Raw genomic sequence first — 24,992 nt, 5'->3', positions numbered from 1 at the left:
GGAGGGTGTGATGCTCTCGACACATTCCTCATTGTAGCGCACAATGACTCACGAGAGACGGATAGAGATGCAGTCGATGAGGCTTTATTAAGCGTGACTTGTTCCCCGCAGTTCAGTAGCAGACTGGCCTGCGGGGGAGAACTCCTGGTTCTTATACTCCACCTTCAGGGCGGAGCTAGAGATCAACAGCCAACCAGGACCCGGGATCTGTCAGCCAATGACATCACGGCTTCACAGTCCCACATGACCCCTAATGCATACTACCACATTCACCCCTTGTTAAAAATGAACCCGGCGGGGTGGTGCTTCGTATGGTGGTAAGGGTTTACAAGGCTGGTCCTGGGAGGAAAACTTTTGCATGTCATCACAGCATGTACAGAGGTTTTTTTTTTTTGTTTTGAACTATTTACAGTAAAAGGGGGAAAAGGAAAGAGTTCTAGTTAAAGTTCGCAACATTGTAGTGTTACATCGATGCCACGAGTCGGTCGGGCGGTCTGGTCGTCCGTGTCGATCGCCTCGGCCCCGGCGGTGGTGCTTGTTCCCGTGTTGTCATCTCCGGGAGCCTTACGGTTTCTGCTTCAGCTTCACTTCTGGTCGGACCTGGGAGGAGGACCGATCCTCCCGGGAAGGGGGCGCTCGCGGGGTGCGCCGGTGGCAGGGAGGGGGTGATTGGTGTCGGTGGGGTGTGCGTGTTGCCGGCGGGCGCCTGATCTCGCAGGGAGACCGTGTCCTGTCGGCCGTCGGGGTACTCCACGTAAGCGTACTGCGGGTTCGCGTGGAGGAGGCGAACCCTCTCGACCAACGGGTCCGACTTGTGCGCCCGCACGTGCTTTCGGAGCAAGATGGGTCCTGGGACCGCCAGCCAGGTCGGCAGCGACGTTCCAGAGGAGGACTTCCTGGGGAAGACAAGGAGGCGCTCATGAGGCGTTTGATTAGTGCTAGTACACAGTAGCGACCGGATGGAGTGGAGAGCGTCCGGGAGGACCTCCTGCCACCGTGAAACTGGGAGGTCCCTGGACCGTAGGGCCAGTAGGACGGTCTTCCAGACCGTGCCGTTCTCCCTCTCTACTTGCCCGTTCCCCCGGGGGTTGTAGCTGGTCGTCCTGCTCGAGGCTATACCGTTGCTGAGCAGGAACTGGCGCAGCTCGTCACTCATAAAGGAGGACCCCCTGTCGCTGTGGACGTATGCGGGGCAACCGAACAGTGTGAATATGGTGTTAAGGGCTTTAATGACTGTGGCCGCGGTCATGTCGGGGCAGGGGATGGCGAAGGGGAAACGGGAGTACTCGTCCACCACATTCAGGAAGTATGTGTTGCGGTCGGTGGAGGGGAGGGGCCCTTTGAAATCCAAACTGAGGCGTTCAAAGGGGCGGGAAGCCTTGATCAGGTGCGCTCTATCCGGCCTGAAAAAGTGCGGTTTGCACTCTGCGCAGATGTGGCAGTTCCTTGTGACTGTACGGACCTCCTCCACGGAGTAGGGGAGGTTGCGGGACTTTATAAAATGGTAGAACCGAGTGACCCCCGGGTGGCAGAGGTCCTCGTGGAGGGCTTGGAGGCGGTTAATTTGTGCGTTGGCACATGTGCCGCGGGATAGGGCATCGGACGACTCGTTCTGCTTTCCGGGACGGTACATGATCTCATAGTTGAAGGTGGAGAGCTCGATCCTCCACCTTAAGATCTTGTCGTTCTTAATTTTGCCCCGCTGTGCATTATCGAATATGAAGGCTACCGACCGTTGGTCCGTGAGGAGAGTGAATCTCCTGCCGGCCAGGTAATGCCTCCAATGTCGCACAGCTTCCACTATGGCTTGGGCTTCCTTTTCCACTGAGGAGAGGCGGATTTCTGAAGCGTGGAGGGTCCGGGAGAAAAAGGCCACGGGTCTGCCCGCTTGGTTAAGGGTGGCCGCTAGAGCTACGTCGGAGGCGTCGCTCTCGACCTGGAAGGGGAGGGACTCGTCGATGGCGCGCATCGTGGCCTTTGCGATATCCGCTTTGATGCGGCTGAAGGCTTGGCAAGCCTCTGTCGACAGAGGGAAGGTCGTGGTCTGTATTAGGGGGCGGGCCTTGTCTGCGTACTGGGGGACCCACTGGGCGTAATATGAAAAAAACCCCAGGCAGCGTTTCAGGGCTTTGGAGCAGTGGGGGAGGGGAAATTCCATGAGGGGGCGCATGCGTTCGGGGTCGGGGCCTATTATCCCATTGCGCACTACGTAGCCCAAGATGGCTAGCCGGCTTGTGCTAAACACGCACTTGTCCTCGTTGTATGTGAGGTTCAAGGCTTTAGCGGCCTGGAGGAATTTTTGGAGGTTGGCGTCGTGGTCCTGCTGATCGTGGCCGCAGATACGGGATACGCAGATACGAGATACGCAGATACGTTGTCGAGATACGGGAACGTGGCCCGTAACCCGTGTTGATCAACCATTCGGTCCATCTCCCGTTGGAAGACCGAGACCCCGTTTGTGACGCCAAATGGGACCCTTAGGAAGTGGTACAATCGCCCGTCTGCCTCGAAGGCTGTGTACTTGCGGTCACTTGGGCGGATGGGGAGCTGATGGTAGGCGGACTTGAGGTCCACGGTGGAGAAGACCTTATATTGGGCAATCCGATTGACCATGTCGGATATGCGGGGGAGAGGGTACGCATCTAGTTGTGTGTACCTGTTGATGGTCTGGCTATAGTCAATGACCATCCTTTGCTTCTCCCCTGTCTTTACTACTACCACCTGCGCTCTCCAGGGACTGTTGCTGGCCTGGATTATGCCTTCCATAAGCAACCGCTGGACTTCGGACCTGATAAACGTCCGGTCCTGGGCGCTGTACCGTCTGCTCCTAGTGGCGACGGGTTTGCAATCCGGGGTGAGGTTTGCAAACAAGGATGGGGGCTCAACCTTGAGGGTTGCGAGGCCGCAGATAGTGAGTGGGGGTATTGGGCCGCCGAATTGGAAGGTTATGCTCTGCAGATTGCACTGGAAGTCTAATCCCAGTAATGTGGGTGTGCAGAGTTGGGGAAGGACGTAGAGCCTATAGTTTTTAAACTCCCTCCCCTGCACCGTTAGGGTCACTATGCAGAAGCCTTTGATCTGTACGGAGTGGGATCCTGCAGCTAGGGAAATCTTTTGCGCACTGGGACGGATGGTCAAAAAACAGCGTCTTACCGCGTCGGGGTGGATAAAGCTCTCCGTGCTCCCGGAGTCGACCAGGCATGGTGTCTCGTGCCCGTTTATCAGCACCGTTGTTGTCGTCGTCTGGAGCGTCCGGGGCCGTGCTTGATCCAGCGTCATTGAGGCCAGACGTGATCGTAGTGCTTGAGCGTCTTCCTCGAACCCCGTGGAGCCATCGACACTGGGGTCCGTTGTTGCCGTCCAAGATGGCAGGGGGGTTGGAGAACCTCGTCCCTGAAGTGTGGCCTCCCACAGCAGCTGGCGAAATGGCTGCGAGCTGAAGGCCACGCATATTTATAACCCGGCTCCTGGGCGGAGCTAGCATGCAGGGGCCCAGGTGAACCTGGAGTGCAGGTCCTACCCCTAATATCAGAACACAGTGGTTTACCAGCGTTAGCGGGCCCCTCCCAGGCGATTCTCCGGCCCGCGATGGGCCGAAGTCCCGCTGCTGGAATGCCTGTCCCGCCGGCGTGGATTAAACCACCTCTCTTACTGGGGGGACCAGGCGGTGCGGGTGGGCTCCGGGGTCCTGGGGGGGGCGCGGGGCGATCGGGGTCCACCGATCCGCGGGCGGGCCTGTGCCGTGAGCGTGCTCTTTTCCTTCCGCCTTTGCCACGGTCTCCACCATGGCGGAGGCGGAAGAGACTCCCTCCACTGCGCTTGCGCAGGGATGCCGTGAGCGGCCGCTGACGCTCCCGCGCATGCGCCGCCCGGCAATGTCATTTCCGCGCCAGCTGGCGGGGCACCAAAGGCCTTTCCCGCCAGCTGGTGGGACAGAAATCAGTCCGGCGCCGACCTAGCCCCTCAACGTGAGGGCTCGGCCGCTCAAGATGAGGAGGATTCCGCACCTTTGGGGCGGCGCGGTGCCGGACTGATTTGCGCCGTTTTTGGCGCCGGTCGGCGGACATCGCGACGATTGCGGAGAATTTCGACCCAGATACTAATAAAGCCTCAGTTTGAATTCAACTTCGTCTCCAGTCAAATTGATCGTGCCTCAATTTATTAGTATCTGATTCAGAAGATGGACCTCCGGATGAAACCAGATCGCCTGCAGCTGGATCCACACGCAAGCGACGCCAGAAAGGACTTCCAGCACTGGCGAGCTTGTTTTGAAGCGTATATCAACGCGGCGTTCCAGGACCCCAACTCAACGCCCGCCTCACTACCCGATGATCAACCCTGGCTCGCATCCATGGCAATCGACCAGTCCCGACCACACACTCTGACCAACGCATCCACCAGCGTGAAAGTCAACGGCCATGTGACCTCCTGCCTACTGGACTCCGGGGGCACCGAGACCTTTGTACACCCGAATACGGTAAGGCGCTGCTCCCTTATGGTACACCCTACCAATCAAAGTATCTCCCTGGCCTCCGGAACCCATCGCGTAGCGATCCGTGGGTACTGCATGGTCACGCTCACAGTCCAAGGCGTAGAGTTCCACGGTTTTCGCCTCTACGTCCTCCCTAACCTCTGCGCTGCACTTATCCTCGGCCTGGACTTCCAGTGCAACCTCCAGAGCCTGACCCTTAAATTCGGCGGACCCTTACCACCCCCCCACTGTGTGCGGCCTCGCGACCCGAAAGATCGATCCTCCTTCCCTCTTTGCCAATCTAACTCCAGATTGCAAACCCGTCGCCACCAGGAGCAGACGGTACAGCACCCAGGATAAGGCCTGGGTGTCCGAGGTCCAGCGGTTGCTTCAGGAGGAAGTCATCGAGGCAGTAACAGCCCCTGGAGAGCTCAAGTGGTAGTGAAGTCTGGGGAGAACAACCGAATGGTCGTGGACTACAGCCAGACCATCAACAGGTACACGCAGCTCGACGCGTACCCCCTCCCACGCATATCTGACATGGTTAACCAGATTGCACAGTACCGGGTCTTCTCGATGGTGGACCTGAAATCCACTTACCACCAGCTCCCCATCCGCAAATCGGACCGGCCATACACCGCCTTCGAGGCTGACGGCCGCTATATCACTTCCTTAGGGTCCCCTTCAGCGTCACCAATGGGGTTTCGGTCTTCCAAAGGGAGATGGACCGAATGGTCGACCGGTACGGCTTGCGGGCCACGTTCCCGTACCTAGACAATGTGACCATCTGCGGCCAAGATCAGCAGGATCACGACGCCAACCTCGCTAAATTTCTCTGCACCGTCACTCTCCTCAACCTCACGTATAACAAGGAGAAGTGTGTGTTCCGTACAAACCGCTTAGCCATCCTCGGCTACATGGTCCAGAACGGAGTCTGGGGCCCGATCCCGACCGCATGCACCCCCTCATGGAGCTTCCCCTCCCCCACTGCCCCAAGGCCCTCAAACGCTGCTGGGTTTCTTCTCATATTACGCTCAGTGGGTCCCAAACTATGCGGACAAGGCCCGCCCACTCATACAGTCCACTCATTTCCCCCTGACGGCCGAGGCCCAACAGGCCTTCGCCCGGATCAGAGCTGATATTGCCAAAGCTGGAATGCACGCTGTAGACGAAACACTTCCTTTCCAAGTAGAAAGCGACGCATCGGACGTCGCCCTTGCTGCCACCCTCAACCAGGCAGGCAGGCCCGTGGCATTCTTTTCCCGCACCCTTCATGCTTCCGAAATTCGGCACTGCTCCGTTGAAAAGGAGGCCCAGGCTATCGTGGAGGCTGTGCGACATTGGAGGCATTCCCTGGCCGGCAGGAGATTCACTCTCCTCACTGACCAACGGTCGGTTGCCTTCATGTTCAACACACAGTGGGGCAAGATCAAAAATGATAAAATCTTGCGGTGGAGAATCGAGTTCTTCACCTATAATCACAAGATTAATTATCGCCCCGGTAAACTCAACGAGCCCCCAGACGCCCTCTCCCGAGGTACATGTGCCAGCGCACAGGTAGACCGACTCCGGACCCTGCACGACAGCCTTTGTCACCCAGGGGTCACTCGGTTGTACCACTTTATTAAGGCACAAAATTTGCCCTACTCTGTCGAGGAAGTAAGGACAATCACCAGGGACTGCCAGGTCTGTGCGGAGTGCAAGCCGCACTTCTACTGGCTGGACCGCACGCACCTGGTGAAGGCCTCCCGCCCCTTTGAACGCCTCAGCCTGGATTTCAAAGGCCCCCTCCCCTCCTCCGATCGACACCCGTATTTCCTCAGTGTGATCGATGAATATTCCCGGTTTCCCTTCGCCATCCCATGCCCCGACATGACGTCTGCCACCGTCATTAAAGCCCTTAATTCTATCTTCACTCTGTTCGGTTTCCTCGCCTACATCCACAGTAACAGGGGATCCTCATTCATGAGTGATGAGCTACGTCAGTTCCTGCTCAGCAGGGGTATCGCCTCCAGCAGAACGACCAGCTACAACCCCCGGGGAAACGGGCAGGTAGAAAGGGAGAACGGGACGGTCTGGAGGGCCGTCCAGCTGGCCCCACGGTACAGAAATCTCCCGGCCTCCCGCTGACAGGAGGTCCTCCCTGATGCACGACATTCCATTCGCTCATTACTCTGCACTGCCACTAACAGTACATCGCATGAACGTCTTTTTGCCTTCCCCAGGAAGTCCACATCCGGGGTGTCGCTCCCAACCTGGCTCACAGCTCCGGGAACCGTGCTTCTCCGTAAACATGTGCGGCTCCACAAGGCAGATCCGTTGGTGGAAAGGGTGCTCCACGCAAACCCACAGTACGCCTACGTGGCGTTCCCCGACGGCCGCCAGGATACCGTCTCCCTCAGGGACCTGGCTCCAGCAGGCTCCACCCCACACCATCCCCATCGCCACCCTCCCTCCCCCGCCGCCCCCATCACCCCTCCAGGACTGTCCGTCCTCCCCCTGCGCACACCCGTTGATGAAGAGGATTTCGGCACGCTCCCGGAGTCAACTTTGACCACGACAGCACCAACATCGCCGGCTCCACTGCGTCGATCCCCGACGACGATCAAGGCGCTGGACCGGCTGAAGCTCTGACCGGCCCGCCGGATGGCCAGAGACATTTTTTTTCTGCTCTGTCAATATTAAAAATTGCGAATTGTATATAGTTATCCACCACCCCCACCGGACTCAATTTTAACCGGGGGTGAATGTGGTAAACCACTGTGTTCTGATATTAGGGGTAGAAACTGCACTGCAGGTTCACCTGGGCCCCTGCATGCTGGCTCCGCCCAGGAGGCGGGGTATAAATATGCGTGGCCTCCAGCTCGCAGCCATTTCGTCAGCTGCTGTGGGAGGCCACACATCTGATACTAATAAAGCCTCAGTTTAGATTCAACTTCGTCTCCAGTCAAATTGATCGTGCCTCACTGGGCAGCATGGGTGAGTCGAAACCAACGTGTCCCCCCCCCCCCACTCCCCCGATACATCTCTCCCCCCCACAGGAGCATCTACCACCCTCCTCCTTCAACACCCCTAGGATGGTGTGTTGCCTCCCTGGTGCCAGGGTCAAGGATGTCTCTGATCGAACACAGGACATCCTGAAGGATTGTCCCGCTCTCCGGTGGGCACGGCCGAGACTCTGCGGAGATTGTCCCGCTCTCCGGTGGGCACGGCCGAGACTCTGCGGAGATTGTCCCGCTCTCCGGTGGGCACGGCCGAGGGGCTGCGGAGATTGTCCCGCTCTCCGGTGGGCACGGCCGAGACTCTGCGGAGATTGTCCCGCTCTCCGCTGGGCACGGCCGAGACTCTGCGGAGATTGTCCCGCTCTCCGGTGGGCACGGCCGAGACGCTGCGGAGATTGTCCCGCTCTCCGGTGGGCACGGCCGAGGGGCTGCGGAGATTGTCCCGCTCTCCGGTGGGCACGGCCGAGACGCTGCGGAGATTGTCCCGCTCTCCGGTGGGCACGGCCGAGACTCTGCGGAGATTGTCCCGCTCTCCGGTGGGCACGGCCGAGACTCTGCGGAGATTGTCCCGCTCTCCGGTGGGCACGGCCGAGGCTCTGCGGAGATTGTCCCGCTTTCCGGTGGGCACGGCCGAGACTCTGCGGAGATTGTCCCGCTCTCCGATGGGCACGGCCGAGACTCTGCGGAGATTGTCCCGCTCTCCGGTGGGCACGGCCGAGACTCTGCGGAGATTGTCCCGCTCTCCGGTGGGCACGGCCGAGGGGCTGCGGAGATTGTCCCGCTCTCCGGTGGGCGCGGCCGAGGGGCTGCGGAGATTGTCCCGCTCTCCGGTGGGCACGGCCGAGACTCTGCGGAGATTGTCCCGCTCTCCGGTGGGCATAGCCGAGACTCTGCGGAGATTGTCCCGCTCTCCGGTGGGCACGGCCGAGACTCTGCGGAGATTGTCCCGCTCTCCGGTGGGCACGGCCGAGACTCTGCGGAGATTGTCCCGCTCTCCGATGGGCACGGCCGAGACTCTGCGGAGATTGTCCCGCTCTCCGGTGGGCACGGCCGAGACTCTGCGGAGATTGTCCCGCTCTCCGGTGGGCACGGCCGAGGGGCTGCGGAGATTGTCCCGCTCTCCGGTGGGCGCGGCCGAGGGGCTGCGGAGATTGTCCCGCTCTCCGGTGGGCACGGCCGAGACTCTGCGGAGATTGTCCCGCTCTCCGGTGGGCACGGCCGAGACTCTGCGGAGATTGTCCCGCTCTCCGGTGGGCACGGCCGAGACTCTGCGGAGATTGTCCCGCTCTCCGGTGGGCACGGCCGAGGGGCTGCGGAGATTGTCCCGCTCTCCGGTGGGCACGGCCGAGACTCTGCGGAGATTGTCCCGCTCTCCGGTGGGCACGGCCGAGACTCTGCGGAGATTGTCCCGCTCTCCGGTGGGCACGGCCGAGGGGCTGCGGAGATTGTCCCGCTCTCCGGTGGGCACGGCCGTGACGCTGCGGAGATTGTCCCGCTCTCCGGTCGGCACGGCCATGACTCTGCGGAGATTGTCCCGCTCTCCGGTGGGCACGGCCGAGACTCTGCGGAGATTGTCCCGCTCTCCGGTGGGCACGGCCGAGACTCTGCGGAGATTGTCCCGCTCTCCGGTGGGCACGGCCGAGACTCTGCGGAGATTGTCCCGCTCTCCGGTGGGCACGGCCGAGACTCTGCGGAGATTGTCCCGCTCTCCGGTGGGCACGGCCGAGGGGCTGCAGGGCGTGGCCCAGTCTCTGAGGAGCATCACCGAGGGCGTCAACACGATGGTGCAGACCGTGGGGAGCCGGCAGGTCTGGCAGAGCCAGATGATGCACGGGCAGCCGGGGCTCGAACCAGCTGCCCCTCCGTCCCAAGGTGAACCCTGGGGCCCAATGGGCACCGACCGGGAGAAGGGGGTGCTGAGTGGCCACTCGGACCCGCCCCATGGGGCAGCGATGGTGGCCACCAGCTCCCCTGAGTTCCAGGCCTCTGATGAGGCCGTGTGTCAGCGCGCGGGACAAGGTGGCACAGCTGAGCACGTGTTGCCAATAAGTGAACCAGCGCCCTCCGGTCTCAGAGCCCCCACAGGACGTCCGCCAGGGGCATCGAAGGCCACGGGACGAGGCAAGCAGCTGGCTGCCTCCACCTCACCTAGACATAGTGCTAGAGTTAGGAGGGCCAAGCACGTCGAGGATCACGGAGGGCACCGGGGGAGGGGGGGGGGTAGATAATGGGTGAGGGGGGCGAATGGTACATCACACTTTCACCGCAATGCGGGCCGACCTCTGGACCCTTGGCCCACCTCTCCAGGCACCCCCCCCCCCGTGACACCCCCCCACCCTCCGGCCATGGCCATGTCCCGGAAGCTGTGTCCCGCCCCCCTGGGTGTTGGGATGTTGGCCGCTGCGTGTGTGATGTTGTCTCTCGCAGTGTTCAGGGTGCGACTCCCGCAGGCTACATGGCCCACCCGCAGGGATCCACTTGGGATGTGTGAGGTGCTCCACAATTGTCAATCCCCCATCAGCCTCCAGCCGCACGGCCAGTAGGGGTGGGAGGGGGGGTTGGGGGGGGTGGGGAGTGGGAGGGGGTGTTGGGGGGGTGGGGAGTGGGAGGGGGTGGGGGGAGGGGGGGTGGGGAGGGAGTGGGAGGGGGGGGTGGGGGTTGGGAGGGGGGTGGGGGTGAGTGGGAGGGGGTGTTGGGGGGGAGTGGGAGGGGGTGTGGGGGTGGGGGTGGGGGGGTGGGGGTGGGAGGTGGGGTTGGGGTGGGGTGGGTACAAAAAAGAATTGGGTACTCTAAATTCATTGTAAATAAAATCTTTCCAGAGAATCAGAGAGTGAGACAGACGGACAGACAGACAGAGAGAGAGGGAGACAGATAGACAGAGAGAGGGAGACAGACAGAGAGAGAGGCAGACAGACGGACAGACAGATAGACAGAGAGAGGGAGACAGACAGAGAGAGAGGGAGATGGACAGACAGAGAGAGAGAGAGAGAGAGGCAGACAGAGAGAGAGGGAGGCAGATGGACAGACAGATAGACAGAGAGATGGAGACGGACAGACAGAGAGAGAGAGAGAGAGGGAGACAGAGAGGGAGACAGACAGAGAGAGAGGGAGACAGACAGAGAGAGAGGGAGACGGACAGACAGAGAGAGAGGCAGGCAGACAGAGAGAGAGGGAGGCAGATGGACAGACAGATAGACAGAGAGATGGAGACGGACAGACAGAGAGAGAGAGAGAGAGGGAGACAGAGAGGGAGACAGACAGAGAGAGAGGGAGACAGACAGAGAGAGAGGGAGACGGACAGACAGAGAGAGAGAGAGAGAGGCAGACAGACAGAGAGAGAGGGAGACAGACAGACAGAGAGAGAGAAGGAGATAGACAGAGAGAGAGAGGGAGACAGACGGACAGACAGAGAGAGAGATGCAGACAGAGACAGAGAGAGAGGAGGTAGACAGAGAGTGAGGGAGACAGACAGATAGACAGAGAGATGGAGACAGAGAGAGAGAGAGGGAGAGGGAGATGGACAGATAGACAGAGAGGCAGACTGACAGAGAGAGAGGGAGACAGACAGAGAGAGAGGGAGATGGACAGAGAGAGAGGGAGACAGACGGACAGAGAGAGAGGGAGACAGACGGACAGACAGAGAGAGAGAGAGGCAGACAGACAGAGAGAGAGGCAGACAGACAGAGAGAGAGGGAGACAGACAGAGAGAGAGGGAGACAGACGGACAGACAGAGAGAGAGAGAGGCAGATGGACAGAGAGAGAGGGAGACAGACAGAGAGAGAGGGAGACAGACAGACAGGGAGAGAGGGAGATAGACAGATAGGGAGACAGACAGAGAGAGAGGGAGACAGACGGACAGACAGAGAGAGAGAGAGAGAGAGGCAGACAGACAGAGAGAGAGAGAGAGAGAGGCAGACAGACAGAGAGAGAGGGAGATAGACAGACAGAGAGAGAGAGAGAGAGGCAGACGGACAGAGAGAGAGGGAGATGGACAGAGAGAGAGGCAGACAGACAGAGAGAGAGGGAGACAGACAGAGAGAGAGGCAGACAGACAGAGAGAGAGGGAGATGGACAGAGAGTGAGGGAGACAGACAGACAGACAGACAGAGAGAGAGAGAGGGAGACGGACAGACAGAGAGTGAGGGAGACAGAGAGAGAGAGAGAGAAAGGCAGACGGACAGAGAGAGAGGCAGACAGAGAGAGAGAGAGAGAGGCAGATGGACAGAGAGAGAGGCAGACAGACAGAGAGAGAGGGAGATGGACAGAGAGAGAGGCAGACAGACAGAGAGAGAGGGAGATGGACAGAGAGTGAGGGAGACAGACGGACAGACAGAGAGAGAGAGAGGGAGACGGACAGACAGAGAGTGAGGGAGACAGACGGACAGACAGATAGACAGAGAGAGAGGGAGACAGACAGAGAGAGAGGGAGACGGACAGACAGAGAGAGAGAGAGAGAGAGAGGCAGACAGACAGAGAGAGAGGGAGACAGACAGAGAGAGAGAGAGGGAGACAGACAGACAGAGAGAGAGAAGGAGATAGACAGAGAGAGAGAGGGAGACAGACGGACTGACAGAGAGAGAGAGGCAGACAGACAGAGAGAGAGAGAGGGGGAGATGGACAGACAGAGAGAGAGGCAGACTGACAGAGAGAGAGGGAGACGGACAGAGAGAGAGGGAGATGGACAGAGAGAGAGGGAGACAGACAGAGAGAGAGGGAGACAGAGAGAGAGAGAGGCAGACAGACAGAGAGAGAGGGAGATGGACAGACAGAGAGAGAGAGAGAGAGGCAGAAGGACAGAGAGAGAGGGAGACGGACAGAGAGAGAGGGAGATGGACAGAGAGAGAGGGAGACAGACAGAGAGAGAGGGAGACAGAGAGAGAGAGAGGCAGACAGACAGAGAGAGAGGGAGATGGACAGAGAGAGAGAGAGAGAGAGAGGCAGAAGGACAGAGAGAGTGGGCGATGGACAGAGAGTGAGGGAGACAGACGGACAGACAGAGAGAGAGAGAGAGGCAGACAGACAGAGAGAGAGGGAGACAGAGAGAGAGAGAGGGAGACAGACAGAGAGAGAGGGAGACAGAGAGAGACAGACAGACAGAGAGAGAGGGAGACAGACAGAGAGAGAGGGAGACAGACAGAGAGTGAGGGAGACAGACAGACAGACAGAGAGAGAGAGAGAGAGAGAGAGGCAGACAGACAGAGAGAGAGAGAGAGGGAGACAGACAGAGAGAGAGGGAGACAGACGGACAGACAGAGAGAGAGAGAGAGAGGGAGACAGACAGAGAGAGAGAGAGGGTCAGAGACAGGGAGACGGACAGAGAGAGAGGGAGGGGCAGAGGGCACAATCGAATGCCCCAGACGGAGCTTGCCGCGACAGCCGGGCTGATGATCGCTGGGAGAACGCTCCCTCGCCACACCTCGCAAGAACCAATCTTGCGAGCGGTTGCGATGTACGTCCCGGCCACATTGGGCGGGGTCTAGCCAGGGGCTGGGAGGCCCTCAGCTGCATGCCGTTTGGGCAGCGTGATACCCCTGGCACTGCTGGTATCATCTGGCTCGCCCTGGCATCGCCAAGCTGGCGTTTTGTGCATGCATGAGATCAGGCCAGGGTTGAGCAGTGGGGGAGCCGGGCCCCTCCCTCCCATAGTACATTTGGGCTACGGGAGGTCACACCCTTTAAAAAGGCGGGAGGTCACACCCTTTAAAACACTGTACTAAACGGGCCTGTGTGTGGCCCCACGTCCCCCTATTCAGGCCCCTCGTTCAAAACAAGTGCTGTGAATCGCCATGTGTTTACCTGGCAAGTGCCGTGCGGCTAAAAGCCCTCTCTCACAACATTGGTTCCTTTTGGGAGAATCGTGATCAGAGAGAGAAGTCACAGAGCTCTCCCTCCCTCACACTCTGTCTCTCCCTGTCTCTGTCTGTCCCTCTCTCTGTGTCCCTCTATCTGTCTCTTTGTCCCCCTCTCTGTCTCTCTCTCCCTCTCTGTCTCTCTCTCTTCCTCTCTCTCTCTGTCTCACTCTCTCCCGCTTTCACGTCTCTCGGTCATTCTCTCTATCTCTCTGTCCCAGTCTGCCTCTGTCTCTCTTGCTCTCAGTCTCTTTTGTAAGGGCCACGAAGAATCCAGCACGAGTTTTTAGGATACAAAATAATAACGTTTATTTACTATAACAATATAGACATAACAGTAGCAGTAACTTCCCTTGCTACCTTCTCCTTCCTGCTGGTTCCTGAACTGGCCAGCTTATTTATACTAGGAGTTTCTCCGCCCCCCTCATTGGGGAAGTTCATACTCCCACAGGATTGTGGGATAGTCATTAGTCCCCAGCCAATGGTAAGTAGGCAGATTATAACATCCCTCCCCCCAAAGTCCAAGGAATCCACCGAAGACCCTGGTGAAGGAGGGCGTCGGACTCGTTTGGCCGCAGGCCGGACACCATTTGCACGCGGCGCTGGACCAGGCGGCGTGTAACGAGACGGAGACCGATGCTTCCGTGATGAACGGCGCGGTTGTACATCCACGGCCCGTGGGCCCGAGGATTCCCCCTCTGATGCATCCTGTGTCTCCATCTCGGAGTCAGAGTCTGCTGCCTCCGTCATGTCAGCGTCTCTATCTCCATTCGGTTCCGTCACGACCTGCGCAGGCTTCGAGTGAGGCGCCAGTGGAAGATTGTGAGGACTACCTTCCCTTGTCTCTGGTCTCTGCGGCTGTAGAAATAAGCTCCGGGGGCGGGGAATCTTTTGAGGGGTTGATCTTCTGGACCGGACTTGGTCTACGTGTTTGCGCTGGAGACGACCCTGGGTTTGCACTTGGTAAGATATAGGGCCCGTTTGGCGAAAGATTACACCAGGAACCCATTGGGCACCACCAGCAAAATTCCGAACGAACACTGGGTCACCGGGCGCAAACTGCCGAATCGGACGATGCCGAGACAATCCCATCCTCGTCGCCAGTTTTGTAAGGGCCACGAAGAATCCAGCACGAGTTTTTAGGATACAAAATAATAACGTTTATTTACTATAACAATATAGACATAACAGTAGCAGTAACTTCCCTTGCTACCTTCTCCTTCCTGCTGGTTCCTGAACTGGCCAGCTTATTTATACTAGGAGTTTCTCCGCCCCCCTCATTGGGGAAGTTCATACTCCCACAGGATTGTGGGATAGTCATTAGTCCCCAGCCAATCGTAAGTAGGCAGGTTATAACAGTCTCTCTCCCTCTCTCTCTGTCACTACCTCTCTCTCTCTCTTTGTCTCTCCCTCTCTCCATGTCTCCCTCTCTGTCTCTCTCTCTCTGATTCTCTCTCTGATTGTCTCTCTCTCTCTGATTCTCTCTCTCGCTGATTCTCTCTCTGTGTCTCTCTCTCCTTGTCTCCCTCTTTCCATGTCCCTCTCTCCATGTCTCTCTCACTGTCGCTGATTCTCTCTCTCTTTGTCACTTCCTCTCTCTCTCTTTGTATCTCCCTCTCTCCATGTCTCCCTCTCTGTCTGTGTCTCTCTCTGATTCTCTCTCTCTCTCTGATTCTCTTGCTGATTCTCTCTCTCTGTCTCTCTCTCTTTGTGTCTCCCTCTCTCTCTGTCTGTCTCTTTCTCTCGCTTATTCTCTCTGTCCTTCTCTTTGTCTCTCTCCCTCTCTCCATGTCTCCCTCTCTGTCTGTCTGTCTCTCTCGGATTCTCTCTGATTCTCTCTCTCTCTCTGATTCTCTCTCTCTCTGATTCTCTCTCTCTCGCTGATTCTCTCTCTCTCTGATTCTCTCTCTGTGATTCTCTCTCTCTCTCTCTGATTGTCTCTCATTCTGATTCTCTCTCTCTCTGATTCTCTCTCTCTCTCTGATTCTCTCTCTGTGATTCTCTCTCTCTCTGATTCTCTCTCTCTGTTCTCTCCCTCTCTCTGATTCTCTCTCTCTGTTCTCTCCCTCTCTCTGATTCTCTCTCTCTCTGATTCTCTCTCTCTCTCTGTGATTCTCTCTCTCTCTCTGATTCTCTCGCTCTGTTTCTCTCTCTCTCTCTGATTCTCTCTCTCTCTGATTCTCTCTCTCTCTCTGATTCTCTCTCTCTCTCCGATTCTCTCTCTGTGATTCTCTCTCTCTCTCTGATTCTCTCTCTCCCTCTGATTCTCTCTCTCTCTCTGTCTCTCCCTCTCTCCATGTCTCCCTCTCTCTCTGTCTGTCTGTCTCTCTCGCTGATTCTCTCTCTCTGTCCTTCTCTTTGTCTCTCTCTCTCTCCCTCTCTCCCCGTCCCTCTCTCTCTGTCTGTCTGTCTCTCTCGCTGATTCTCTCGCTCTGTCCTTCTCTTTGTCTCTCTGTCTCTCCCTCTCTCCCCGTCCCTCTCTCTCTGTCTGTCTGTCTCTCTCGCTGATTCTCTCTCTCTGTCCTTCTCTTTGTCTCTCTCTCTCTCCCTCTCTCCCCGTCCCTCTCTCTCTGTCTGTCTGTCTCTCTCGCTGATTCTCTCTCTCTGTCCTTCTCTTTGTCTCTCTGTCTCTCCCTCTCTCCCCGTCCCTCTCTCTCTGTCTGTCTGTCTCTCTCGCTGATTCTCTCTCTCTGTCCTTCTCTTTGTCTCTCTCTCTCTCCCTCTCTCCCCGTCCCTCTCTCTCTGTCTGTCTGTCTCTCTCGCTGATTCTCTCTCTCTGTCCTTCTCTTTGTCTCTCTGTCTCTCCCTCTCTCCCCGTCCCTCTCTCTCTGTCTCTCTGTTTCTGTGCTATTCTTCATTGTTTGGGATTGAGATGTTGGGTTAGTGGTCCGAATGTATCGTATTTCTGAATGTTATTGATATTTGTCTCTGTCTTTCCAGCTGCTTCATATCCTGCTCCATCAGGTAAGGATATTCTCGAACCAGCGACATGGCCTGTTCGCCTCCCGACAAGACCCCAGCTTTAGCTATGATAGCAGCCGACAACCCCAACAATTTCTTATTTCTAAAACTCTGAGCAAAGGACCCTTCAGCTCCAGGATGGCTCTGACCAATGGGTATCGTTAATGTGAAAACAAACTTTAATTTAAACACAGAATTAACCACATTAACATCACAGAAATAGCTTTACAATTATCAGTTAAACGTTCTTAAAGACAAGGAATAACTTTAACTCACCATCTACACCTGCCACAGATTCAAATTAAGCAACCCAATGCAGTTCAAATGCCACTTATAAATAAAGTTAACAAAACAAGTTTATTTGCTAATCTGTCCAGACCCTCTTCAGAATCAACCTGAAAATCTTTCTAACTTGTTAAACTCTTCTGCTCAACTTAACAACAATTGGCAAAAGTACAAACTACAGAGAGACCTGGCTCCTCCAATTAATTACATCTTCTGTATCCAAATTCAGTCGGTCACTCTCTCGGTCACTGTCTCGGTCACTCAGGCAGTCACTCTCTCGGTCACTCTCTCGGTCACTCTCTCGGCCACTGTCTCAGCAACTCAGTCGGTCACTCTCTCGGTCACTCAGTCGGTTACTCAGTCGGTCACTCTCTCGGTCACTGTCTCGGTCACTCAGGCGGTCACTCTCTCGGTCACTCAGTCGGTTACTCAGTCGGCCAGTCTCTCGGTCACTCTCTCGGTCACTCTCTCGGTCACTCTCTCGGTCACTCTCTCGGTCACTCAGTCGGTCACTCTCAGGGTTACTCACTCGGTCACTCAGTCGGTCACTCTCTCGGTCACTCAGTCGGTTACTCAGTCGGTCACTCTCTCGGTCATTCAGTCGGTCACTCTCTCGGTCACTCTCTCGGTCACTCCCTCGGTCACTCTCTCGGTCACTCTCTCGGTCACTCTCTCGGTCACTCCCTCGGTCACTCTCTCGGTCACTCTCTCGGTCACTCTCTCGGTCACTCTCTCGGTCACTCAGTCGGTCACTCTCTCAGTCACTCTCTCGGTCTCTCTCTCGGTCACTCAGTCGGTCACTCAGTCAGTCACTCAGTCGGTCACTCAGTCGGTCACTCTCTCAGTCACACTCTCGGTCTCTCTCTCGGTCACTCAGTCGGTCACTCTCTCGGTCTCTCTCTCGGTCACTCTCTCGGTCACTCCCTCGGTCACTCAGTCGGTCACTCTCTCGGTACTCCCTCGGTCACTCTCTCGGTCACTCTCTCGGTCACTCTCTCGGTCACCCTCCTGGTCACTCAGGCGGTCACTCTCTTGGTCACTCTCTCGGTCACTCTCTCGGTCTCTCTCTCGGTCTCTCTCTCGGTCACTCTCGGTCACTCAGTCGGTCACTCTCTCGGTCACTCTCTCGGTCTCTCTCTCGGTCTCTCTCTCGGTCTCTCTCTCGGTCACTCTCTCGCTCACTCTCTCGCTCACTCTCTCGGTCACTCTCTCGCTCACTCTCTCGGTCACTCTCTCGGTCACTCTCTCGGTCACTCTCTCGGTCACTCTCTCGGTCTCTCTCTCAGTCACTCTCTCTCTCGGTCACTCTCTCGCTCACTCTCTCGGTCACTCTCTCGGTCACTCTCTCGGTCACTCAGTCGGTCACTCTCTCGGTCACTCTCTCGGTCATTCAGTCGGTCACTCTCTCGGTCACTCTCTCGGTCACTCTCTCGGTCACTCAGTCGGTCACTCAGTCGGTCACTCACTCGGTCACTCAGTCGGTCACTCTCTCGGTCACTCAGTCAGTCACTCAGTCGGTCACTCTCTCGGTCACTTAGTTGGTCACTCTCTCGGTCACTCTCTCGGTCTCTCTCTCAGTCACTCTCTCTCTCGGTCTCTCTCTCTCTCTCGGTCACTCTCTCGGTCACTCTCTCGGTCACTCTCCCGGTCACTCTCCCGGTCACACAGTCGGTCACTCAGGCGGTCACTCAGTCGGTCACTCAGTCGGTCACTCTCTCGGTCTCTTTCTCGGTCACTCAGTCGGTCACTCTCTCGGTCACTCTCTCGGTCACTCTCTCGGTCTCTCTCTCGGTCACTCTCTCGGTCACTCTCTCGGTCACTCTCTCGGTCACTCTCTCGGTCTCTCTCTCGGTCTCTCTCTCGGTCACTCTCTCGGTCACTCTCTCGGTCACTCTCTCGGTCACTCCCGGTCACTCTCTCGGTCACTCTCTCGGTCACTCTCTCGGTCACACTCTCGGTCACTCTCTCGGTCTCTCTCCCGGTCACACAGTCGGTCACTCAGGCGGTCACTCAGTCGGTCACTCAGTCGGTCACTCTCTCGGTCACTCTCTCGGTCACTCTCTCGGTCACTCTCCTGGTCACACAGTCGGTCACTCAGGCAGTCACTCAGTCGGTCACTCTCTCAGTCACTCTCTCTCTCGGTCTCTCTCTCTCTCGGTCACTTCTCAGTCTCGCTCTCGGTCTCTCTCTCTCTCGGTCACTCTCTCGGTCACTCTCTCGGTCACTCTCTCGGTCACTCTCTCGGTCACACTCTCGGTCACTCTCTCGGTCTCTCTCCCGGTCACACAGTCGGTCACTCAGGCGGTCACTCAGTCGGTCACTCAGTCGGTCACTCTCTCGGTCACTCTCTCGGTCACTCTCCTGGTCACACAGTCGGTCACTCAGGCAGTCACTCAGTCGGTCACTCTCTCAGTCACTCTCTCTCTCGGTCTCTCTCTCTCTCGGTCACTTCTCAGTCTCTCTCTCGGTCTCTCTCTCTCTCGGTCACTCCCGGTCACTCTCTCGGTCACTCTCTCGGTCACTCTCTCGGTCACTCTCTCGGTCACTCTCTCGGTCTCTCTCTCTGTCACTCTCGGTCACTCAGTCGGTCACTCTCTCGGTCACTCTCTCGGTCACTCTCTCGGTCACTCTCTCGGTCACTCTCTCGGTCTCTCTCTCGGTCACTCTCTCGGTCACTATCTCGGTCACTCAGTCGGTCACTCAGTCGGTCACTCTCTCGGTCACTCAGTTGGTCACTCTCTCGGTCACTCTCTTGGTCTCTCTCTCAGTCACTCTCTCTCTCGGTCTCTCTCTCTCTCGGTCACGCTCTCGGTCACTCTCTCGGTCACTCTCTCGGTCTCTCTCTTGGTCACACTCTCGGTCACTCTCTCGGTCACTCTCCTGGTCACACAGTCGGTCACTCAGGCGGTCACTCAGTCGGTCACTCTCTCGGTCACTTCTCAGTCTCTCTCTCGGTCTCTCTCTCTCTCGGTCACTCTCTCGGTCACTCTCTCGGTCACTCTCTCGGTCACTCTATTTTTCCAGGTGATCTAATCTGTGGATTTGAGGATGAGCAAATCTGTGGTTTCACTCAGGACTCGAGCGACAGTTTTGATTGGACGAGGGAGAATAATGTGACTCAGAATCCGAAAAACACACCCAACACGGGCCCTCGATTCGATAACAGCGGCAAGCGTACAGGTGGGGACGTGACCGCACAGCAGAACGTATCCATCGGAGGGTGACAGTGATGTGGGAGTGACTGTGCTGTGTGTGTGACTGTGATGTGCATGTGACTGTGATGTGGGTGACACTGTGATGTGTGTGTGACTGTGATGTGCGTGTGACTGTGATGTGGGTGACACTGTGATGTGGGTGACACTGTGATGTGGGTGTGACTGTGATGTGGGTGTGACTGTGATGTGGGTGTGACTGTGATGTGGGTGTGACTGTGATGTGCGTGTGACTGTGATGTGGGTGACACTGTGATGTGTGTGTGACTGTGATGTGGGTGTGACTGTGACGTGGGTGTGACTATGATGTGGGTGTGACTGTGATGTGGGAGTGACTGTGATGTGGGTGACACTGTGATGCGGGTGTGACTGTGATGTATGTGTGACTGTGATGTGGGCGTTACTGTGATGTGGGTGTGACTATGACGTGGGTGTGACTGTGACGTGGGTGCGACTGTGATGTGGGTGCGACTGATGTGGGTGACACTGTGATGTGGGTGTGACTGTGATGTGGGTGTGATTGTGATGTGGGTGTGACTGTGATGTGGGTGACACTGTGACGTGGGTGTGAATGTGACATGGGTGTGACTCTGACGTGGGTGTGACTGTGATGTGGGTGTGACTGTGATGTGGGTGTGACTGTGATGTGGGTGACACTGTGATGAGGGTGTGACTGTGATGTGGGTGACACTGTGATGTGGGTGTGACTGTGATGTGGGTGTGACTGTGATGTGCGTGTGACTGTGCTGTGGGTGACACTGTGATGTGGGTGTGACTATGATGTGGGTGTGACTGTGATGTGGGTGTGACTGTGATGTGGGTGTGACTGTGATGTGCGTGTGACTGTGATGTGGGTGACACTGTGATGTGTGTGTGACTGTGATGTGGGTGTGACTGTGATGTGGGTGTGACTGTGACGTGGGTGTGACTGTGATGTGGGTGTGACTGTGATGTGGGTGTGACTGTGATGTGGGTGACACTGTGATGTGGGTGTGACTGTGATGTGGGTGTGACTGTGATGAGGGTGTGACTGTGATGTGGGTGACACTGTGATGTGGCTGTGACTGTGATGTGGGTGTGACTGTGATGTGGGTGTGACTGTGATGTGGGTGACAATGTGATGTGGGTGACACTGTGATGTGGGTGTGACAGTGATGTGGGTGTGACTGTGATGTGGGTGTGACTGTGATGTGGGTGACACTGTGATGTGGGTGTGACTGTGATGTGGGTGTGACTGTGATGAGGGTGTGACTGTGATGTGGGTGACACTGTGATGTGGGTGTGACTGTGATGTGGGGGTGACTGTGATGTGGGTGTGACTGTGATGTGGGTGTGACTGTGACGTTGGTGTGACTGTGACGTGGGTGTGACTGTGATGTGGGTGTGACTGTGATGTGGGTGTGACTGTGATGTGGGTGACACTGTGATGTGGGTGACACTGTGATGTGGGTGTGACTGTGACGCGGGTGTGACTGTGACGTGGGTGACACTGTGATGTGGGTGTGACTGTGATGTGGGTGTGACTGTGACGTGGGTGTGACTGTGATGTGGGTGACACTGTGATGTGGGAGTGACTGTGATGTGGGTGTGACTGTGATGTGGGTGAAACTGTGATGTGGGTGACACTGTGATGTGGGTGTGACTGTGACGTGGGTGTGACTGTGATGTGGGTGTGACTGTGAAGTGGGTGACACTGTGATGTGGGTGTGACTGTGACGTGGGTGACACTGTGATGTGGGTGTGACTGTGACATGGGTGACACTGATGTGGGTGTGACTGTGATGTAGGTGCGACTGATGTGGGTGACACTGTGATGTGGGTGTGACTGTGATGTGGGTGACACTGTGATGTGGGTGACACTGTGATGTAGGTGTGACTGTGATGTGGGTGTGACTATGATGTGGGTGACACTGTGATGTGGGTGACACTGTGATGTGGGTGTGACTGTGATGTGGGTGTGACTGTGACGTGGGTGTGACTGTGACGTTGGTGTGACTGTGATGTTGGTGTGACTGTGATGTGGGTGTGACTGTGATGTGGGTGACACTGTGATGTGGGTGACACTGTGATGTGGGTGTGACTGTGATTTGGGTGTGACTGTGACGTGGGTGTGACTGTGATGTGGGTGACACTGTGATGTGGGTGTGACTGTGATGTGGGTGTGACTGTGATGTGGGTGAGACTGTGATGTGGGTGTGACTGTGATGTGGGTGTGACTGTGACGTGGGTGTGACTGTGATGTGGGTGCGACTGATGTGGGTGACACTGTGATGTGGGTGTGACTGTGATGTGGGTGTGACAGTGATGTGGGTGACACTGTGATGAGGGTGTGACTGTGATGTGGGTGACACTGTGATGTGGGTGTGACTGGGATGTGTGTGTGACTGTGATGTGCGTGTGACTGTGCTGTGGGTGACACTGTGATGTGGGTGTGACTGTGATGTGGGTGTGACTGTGATGTGGGTGTGACTGTGATGTGGGTGTGACTGTGATGTGTGTGACACTGTGATGTGGGTGACACTGTGATGTGGGTGTGACAGTGATGTGGGTGTGACTGTGATGTGGGTGTGACTGTGATGTGGGTGACACTGTGATGTGGGTGTGACTGTGATGTGGGTGTGACTGTGATGAGGGTGTGACTGTGATGTGGGTGACACTGTGATGTGGGTGTGACTGTGATGTGGGGGTGACTGTGATGTGGGTGTGACTGTGATGTGGGTGTGACTGTGACGTTGGTGTGACTGTGACGTGGGTGTGACTGTGACGTGGGTGTGACTGTGATGTGGGTGTGACTGTGATGTGGGTGACACTGTGATGTGGGTGACACTGTGATGTGGGTGTGACTGTGATGTGGGTGTGACTGTGACGTGGGTGTGACTGTGATGTGGGTGACACTGTGATGTGGGTGTGATTGTGATGTGGGTGTGACTGTGATGTGGGTGACACTGTGATGTGGGTGTGACTGTGATGTGGGTGACACTGTGATGTGGGTGTGACTGTGACGTGGGTGTGACTGTGACGTGGGTGACACTGTGATGTGGGTGTGACTGTGACGTGGGTGTGACTGTGATGTGGGTGTGACTGTGATGTGGGTGACACTGTGATGTGGGTGTGACTGTGACGTGGGTGAAACTGTGATGTGGGTGTGACTGTGATGTGGGTGTGACTGTGATGCGGGTGTGACTGTGATATGGGTGTGACTGTGATGTGGGTGTGACTGTGGTGTGGGTGACACTGTGATGAGGGTGTGACTGTGATGTGGGTGTGACTGTGATGTGGGTGTGACTGTGATGTGGGTGTGACTGTGACGTGGGTGTGACTGTGACCTGGGGGTGACTGTGACGTGGGTGTGACTGTGACGTGGGTGTGACTGTGACGTGGGTGTGACTGTGATGTGGGTGAGACTGTGATGTGGGTGACACTGATGTGGGTGACACTGTGATGTGGGTGTGACTGTGATGTGGGTGTGACTGTGATGTGGGTGTGACTGTGATGTGGGTGTGACTGTGACGTGGGTGTGACTGTGACCTGGGGGTGACTGTGACGTGGGTGTGACTGTGATGTGGGTGACACTGTGATGTGGGTGACACTGATGTGGGTGACACTGTGATGTGGGTGTGACTGTGATGTCGGTGTGACTGTGATGTGGGTGTGACTGTGATGTGGGTGACACTGTGATGTGGGTGACACTGATGTGGGTAACACTGTGATGTGGGTGACACTGTGATGTGGGTGACACTGTGATGTGGGTGACACTGATGTGGGTGACACTGTGATGTGGGTGTGACTGTGATGTCGGTGTGACTGTGACGTGGGTGTGACTGTGATGTGGGTGACACTGTGATGTGGGTGACACTGATGTGGGTGACACTGTGATGTGGGTGAAACTGTGATGTGGGTGACACTGATGTGGGTGACACTGTGATGTGGGTGTGACTGTGATGTGGGTGTGACTGTGATGTGGGTGTGACTGTGATGTGGGTGTGACTGTGATGTGGGTGACACTGATGTGGGTGAAACTGTGATGTGGGTGTGACTGTGATGTCGGTGTGAATGTGACGTGGGTGTGACTGTGATGTGGGTGACACTGTGATGTGGGTGACACTGATGTGGGTGACACGGTGATGTGGGTGTGACTGTGATGTCGGTGTGACTGTGACGTGGGTGTGACTGTGATGTGGCTGACACTGTGATGTGGGTGACACTGATGTGGGTGACACTGTGATGTGGGTGAAACTGTGATGTGGTTGACACTGATGTGGGTGACACTGTGATGTGGGTGACACTGTGATGTGGGTGTGACTGTGATGTGGGTGTGACTGTGATGTGGGTGTGACTGTGATGTGGGTGTGACTGTGATGTGGGTGACACTGTGATGTGAGTGTGACTGTGATGTGGGTGTGACTGTGATGTGGGTGTGACTGGGATGTGGGTGTGACTGTGATGTGGGTGTGACTGTGATGTGGGTGACACTGTGATGTGGGTGTGACTGTGATGTGGGTGTGACTGTGATGTGGGTGTGACTGTGATGTGGGTGACACTGTGATGTGGGTGTGACTGTGATGTGGCTGTGACTGAGATGTGGGTGTGACTGTGATTTGGGTGTGACTGGCATGTGGGTGTGACTGTCCTGTGGGTGTGACTGTGACGTGGGTGTGACTGTGACGTTGGTGTGACTGTGATGTTGGTGTGACTGTGATGTGGGTGTCACTGTGATGTGGGTGACACTGTGATGTGGGTGACACTGTGATGTGGGTGTGACTGTGATTTGGGTGTGACTGTGACGTGGGTGTGACTGTGATGTGGGTGACACTGTGATGTGGGTGTGACTGTGATGTGGGTGTGACTGTGATGTGGGTGAGACTGTGATGTGGGTGTGACTGTGATGTGGGTGTGACTGTGACGTGGGTGTGACTGTGATGTGGGTGCGACTGATGTGGGTGACACTGTGATGTGGGTGTGACTGTGATATGGGTGTGACAGTGATATGGGTGACACTGTGATGAGGGTGTGACTGTGATGTGGGTGACACTGTGATGTGGGTGTGACTGTGATGTGTGTGTGACTGTGATGTGCGTGTGACTGTGCTGTGGGTGACACTGTGATGTGGGTGTCACTGTGATGTGGGTGTGACTGTGATGTGGGTGTGACTGTGATGTGGGTGTGACTGTGATGTGGGTGTGACTGTGATGTGGGTGACACTGTGATGTG

The 24,992-nt window shown here is 56.5% G+C and overlaps 1 protein-coding gene across 1 annotated transcript in view; it reads left to right on the top strand.

Moving 5' to 3' along the window:
- Window positions 1-24,992, top strand: part of LOC140411223 (MAM domain-containing glycosylphosphatidylinositol anchor protein 1-like) — a 192,843-nt gene that overhangs the window by 21,065 nt on the left and 146,786 nt on the right. Inside the window, exons 3-4 of the mRNA XM_072500331.1 lie at window positions 16,264-16,287; window positions 19,594-19,749. Coding sequence (XP_072356432.1) covers window positions 16,264-16,287; window positions 19,594-19,749 — 180 coding nt within the window. The remainder of the gene's footprint in view (window positions 1-16,263; window positions 16,288-19,593; window positions 19,750-24,992) is intronic.

Source organism: Scyliorhinus torazame, chromosome 4 (assembly GCF_047496885.1).
Source record: "Scyliorhinus torazame isolate Kashiwa2021f chromosome 4, sScyTor2.1, whole genome shotgun sequence".
In the NCBI taxonomy this organism is placed as follows: Eukaryota; Metazoa; Chordata; class Chondrichthyes; order Carcharhiniformes; family Scyliorhinidae; genus Scyliorhinus; species Scyliorhinus torazame.
The sequence above is the reverse complement of the archived record's forward strand: the minus strand, read 5'-3'. Positions and strand labels throughout refer to the sequence as shown.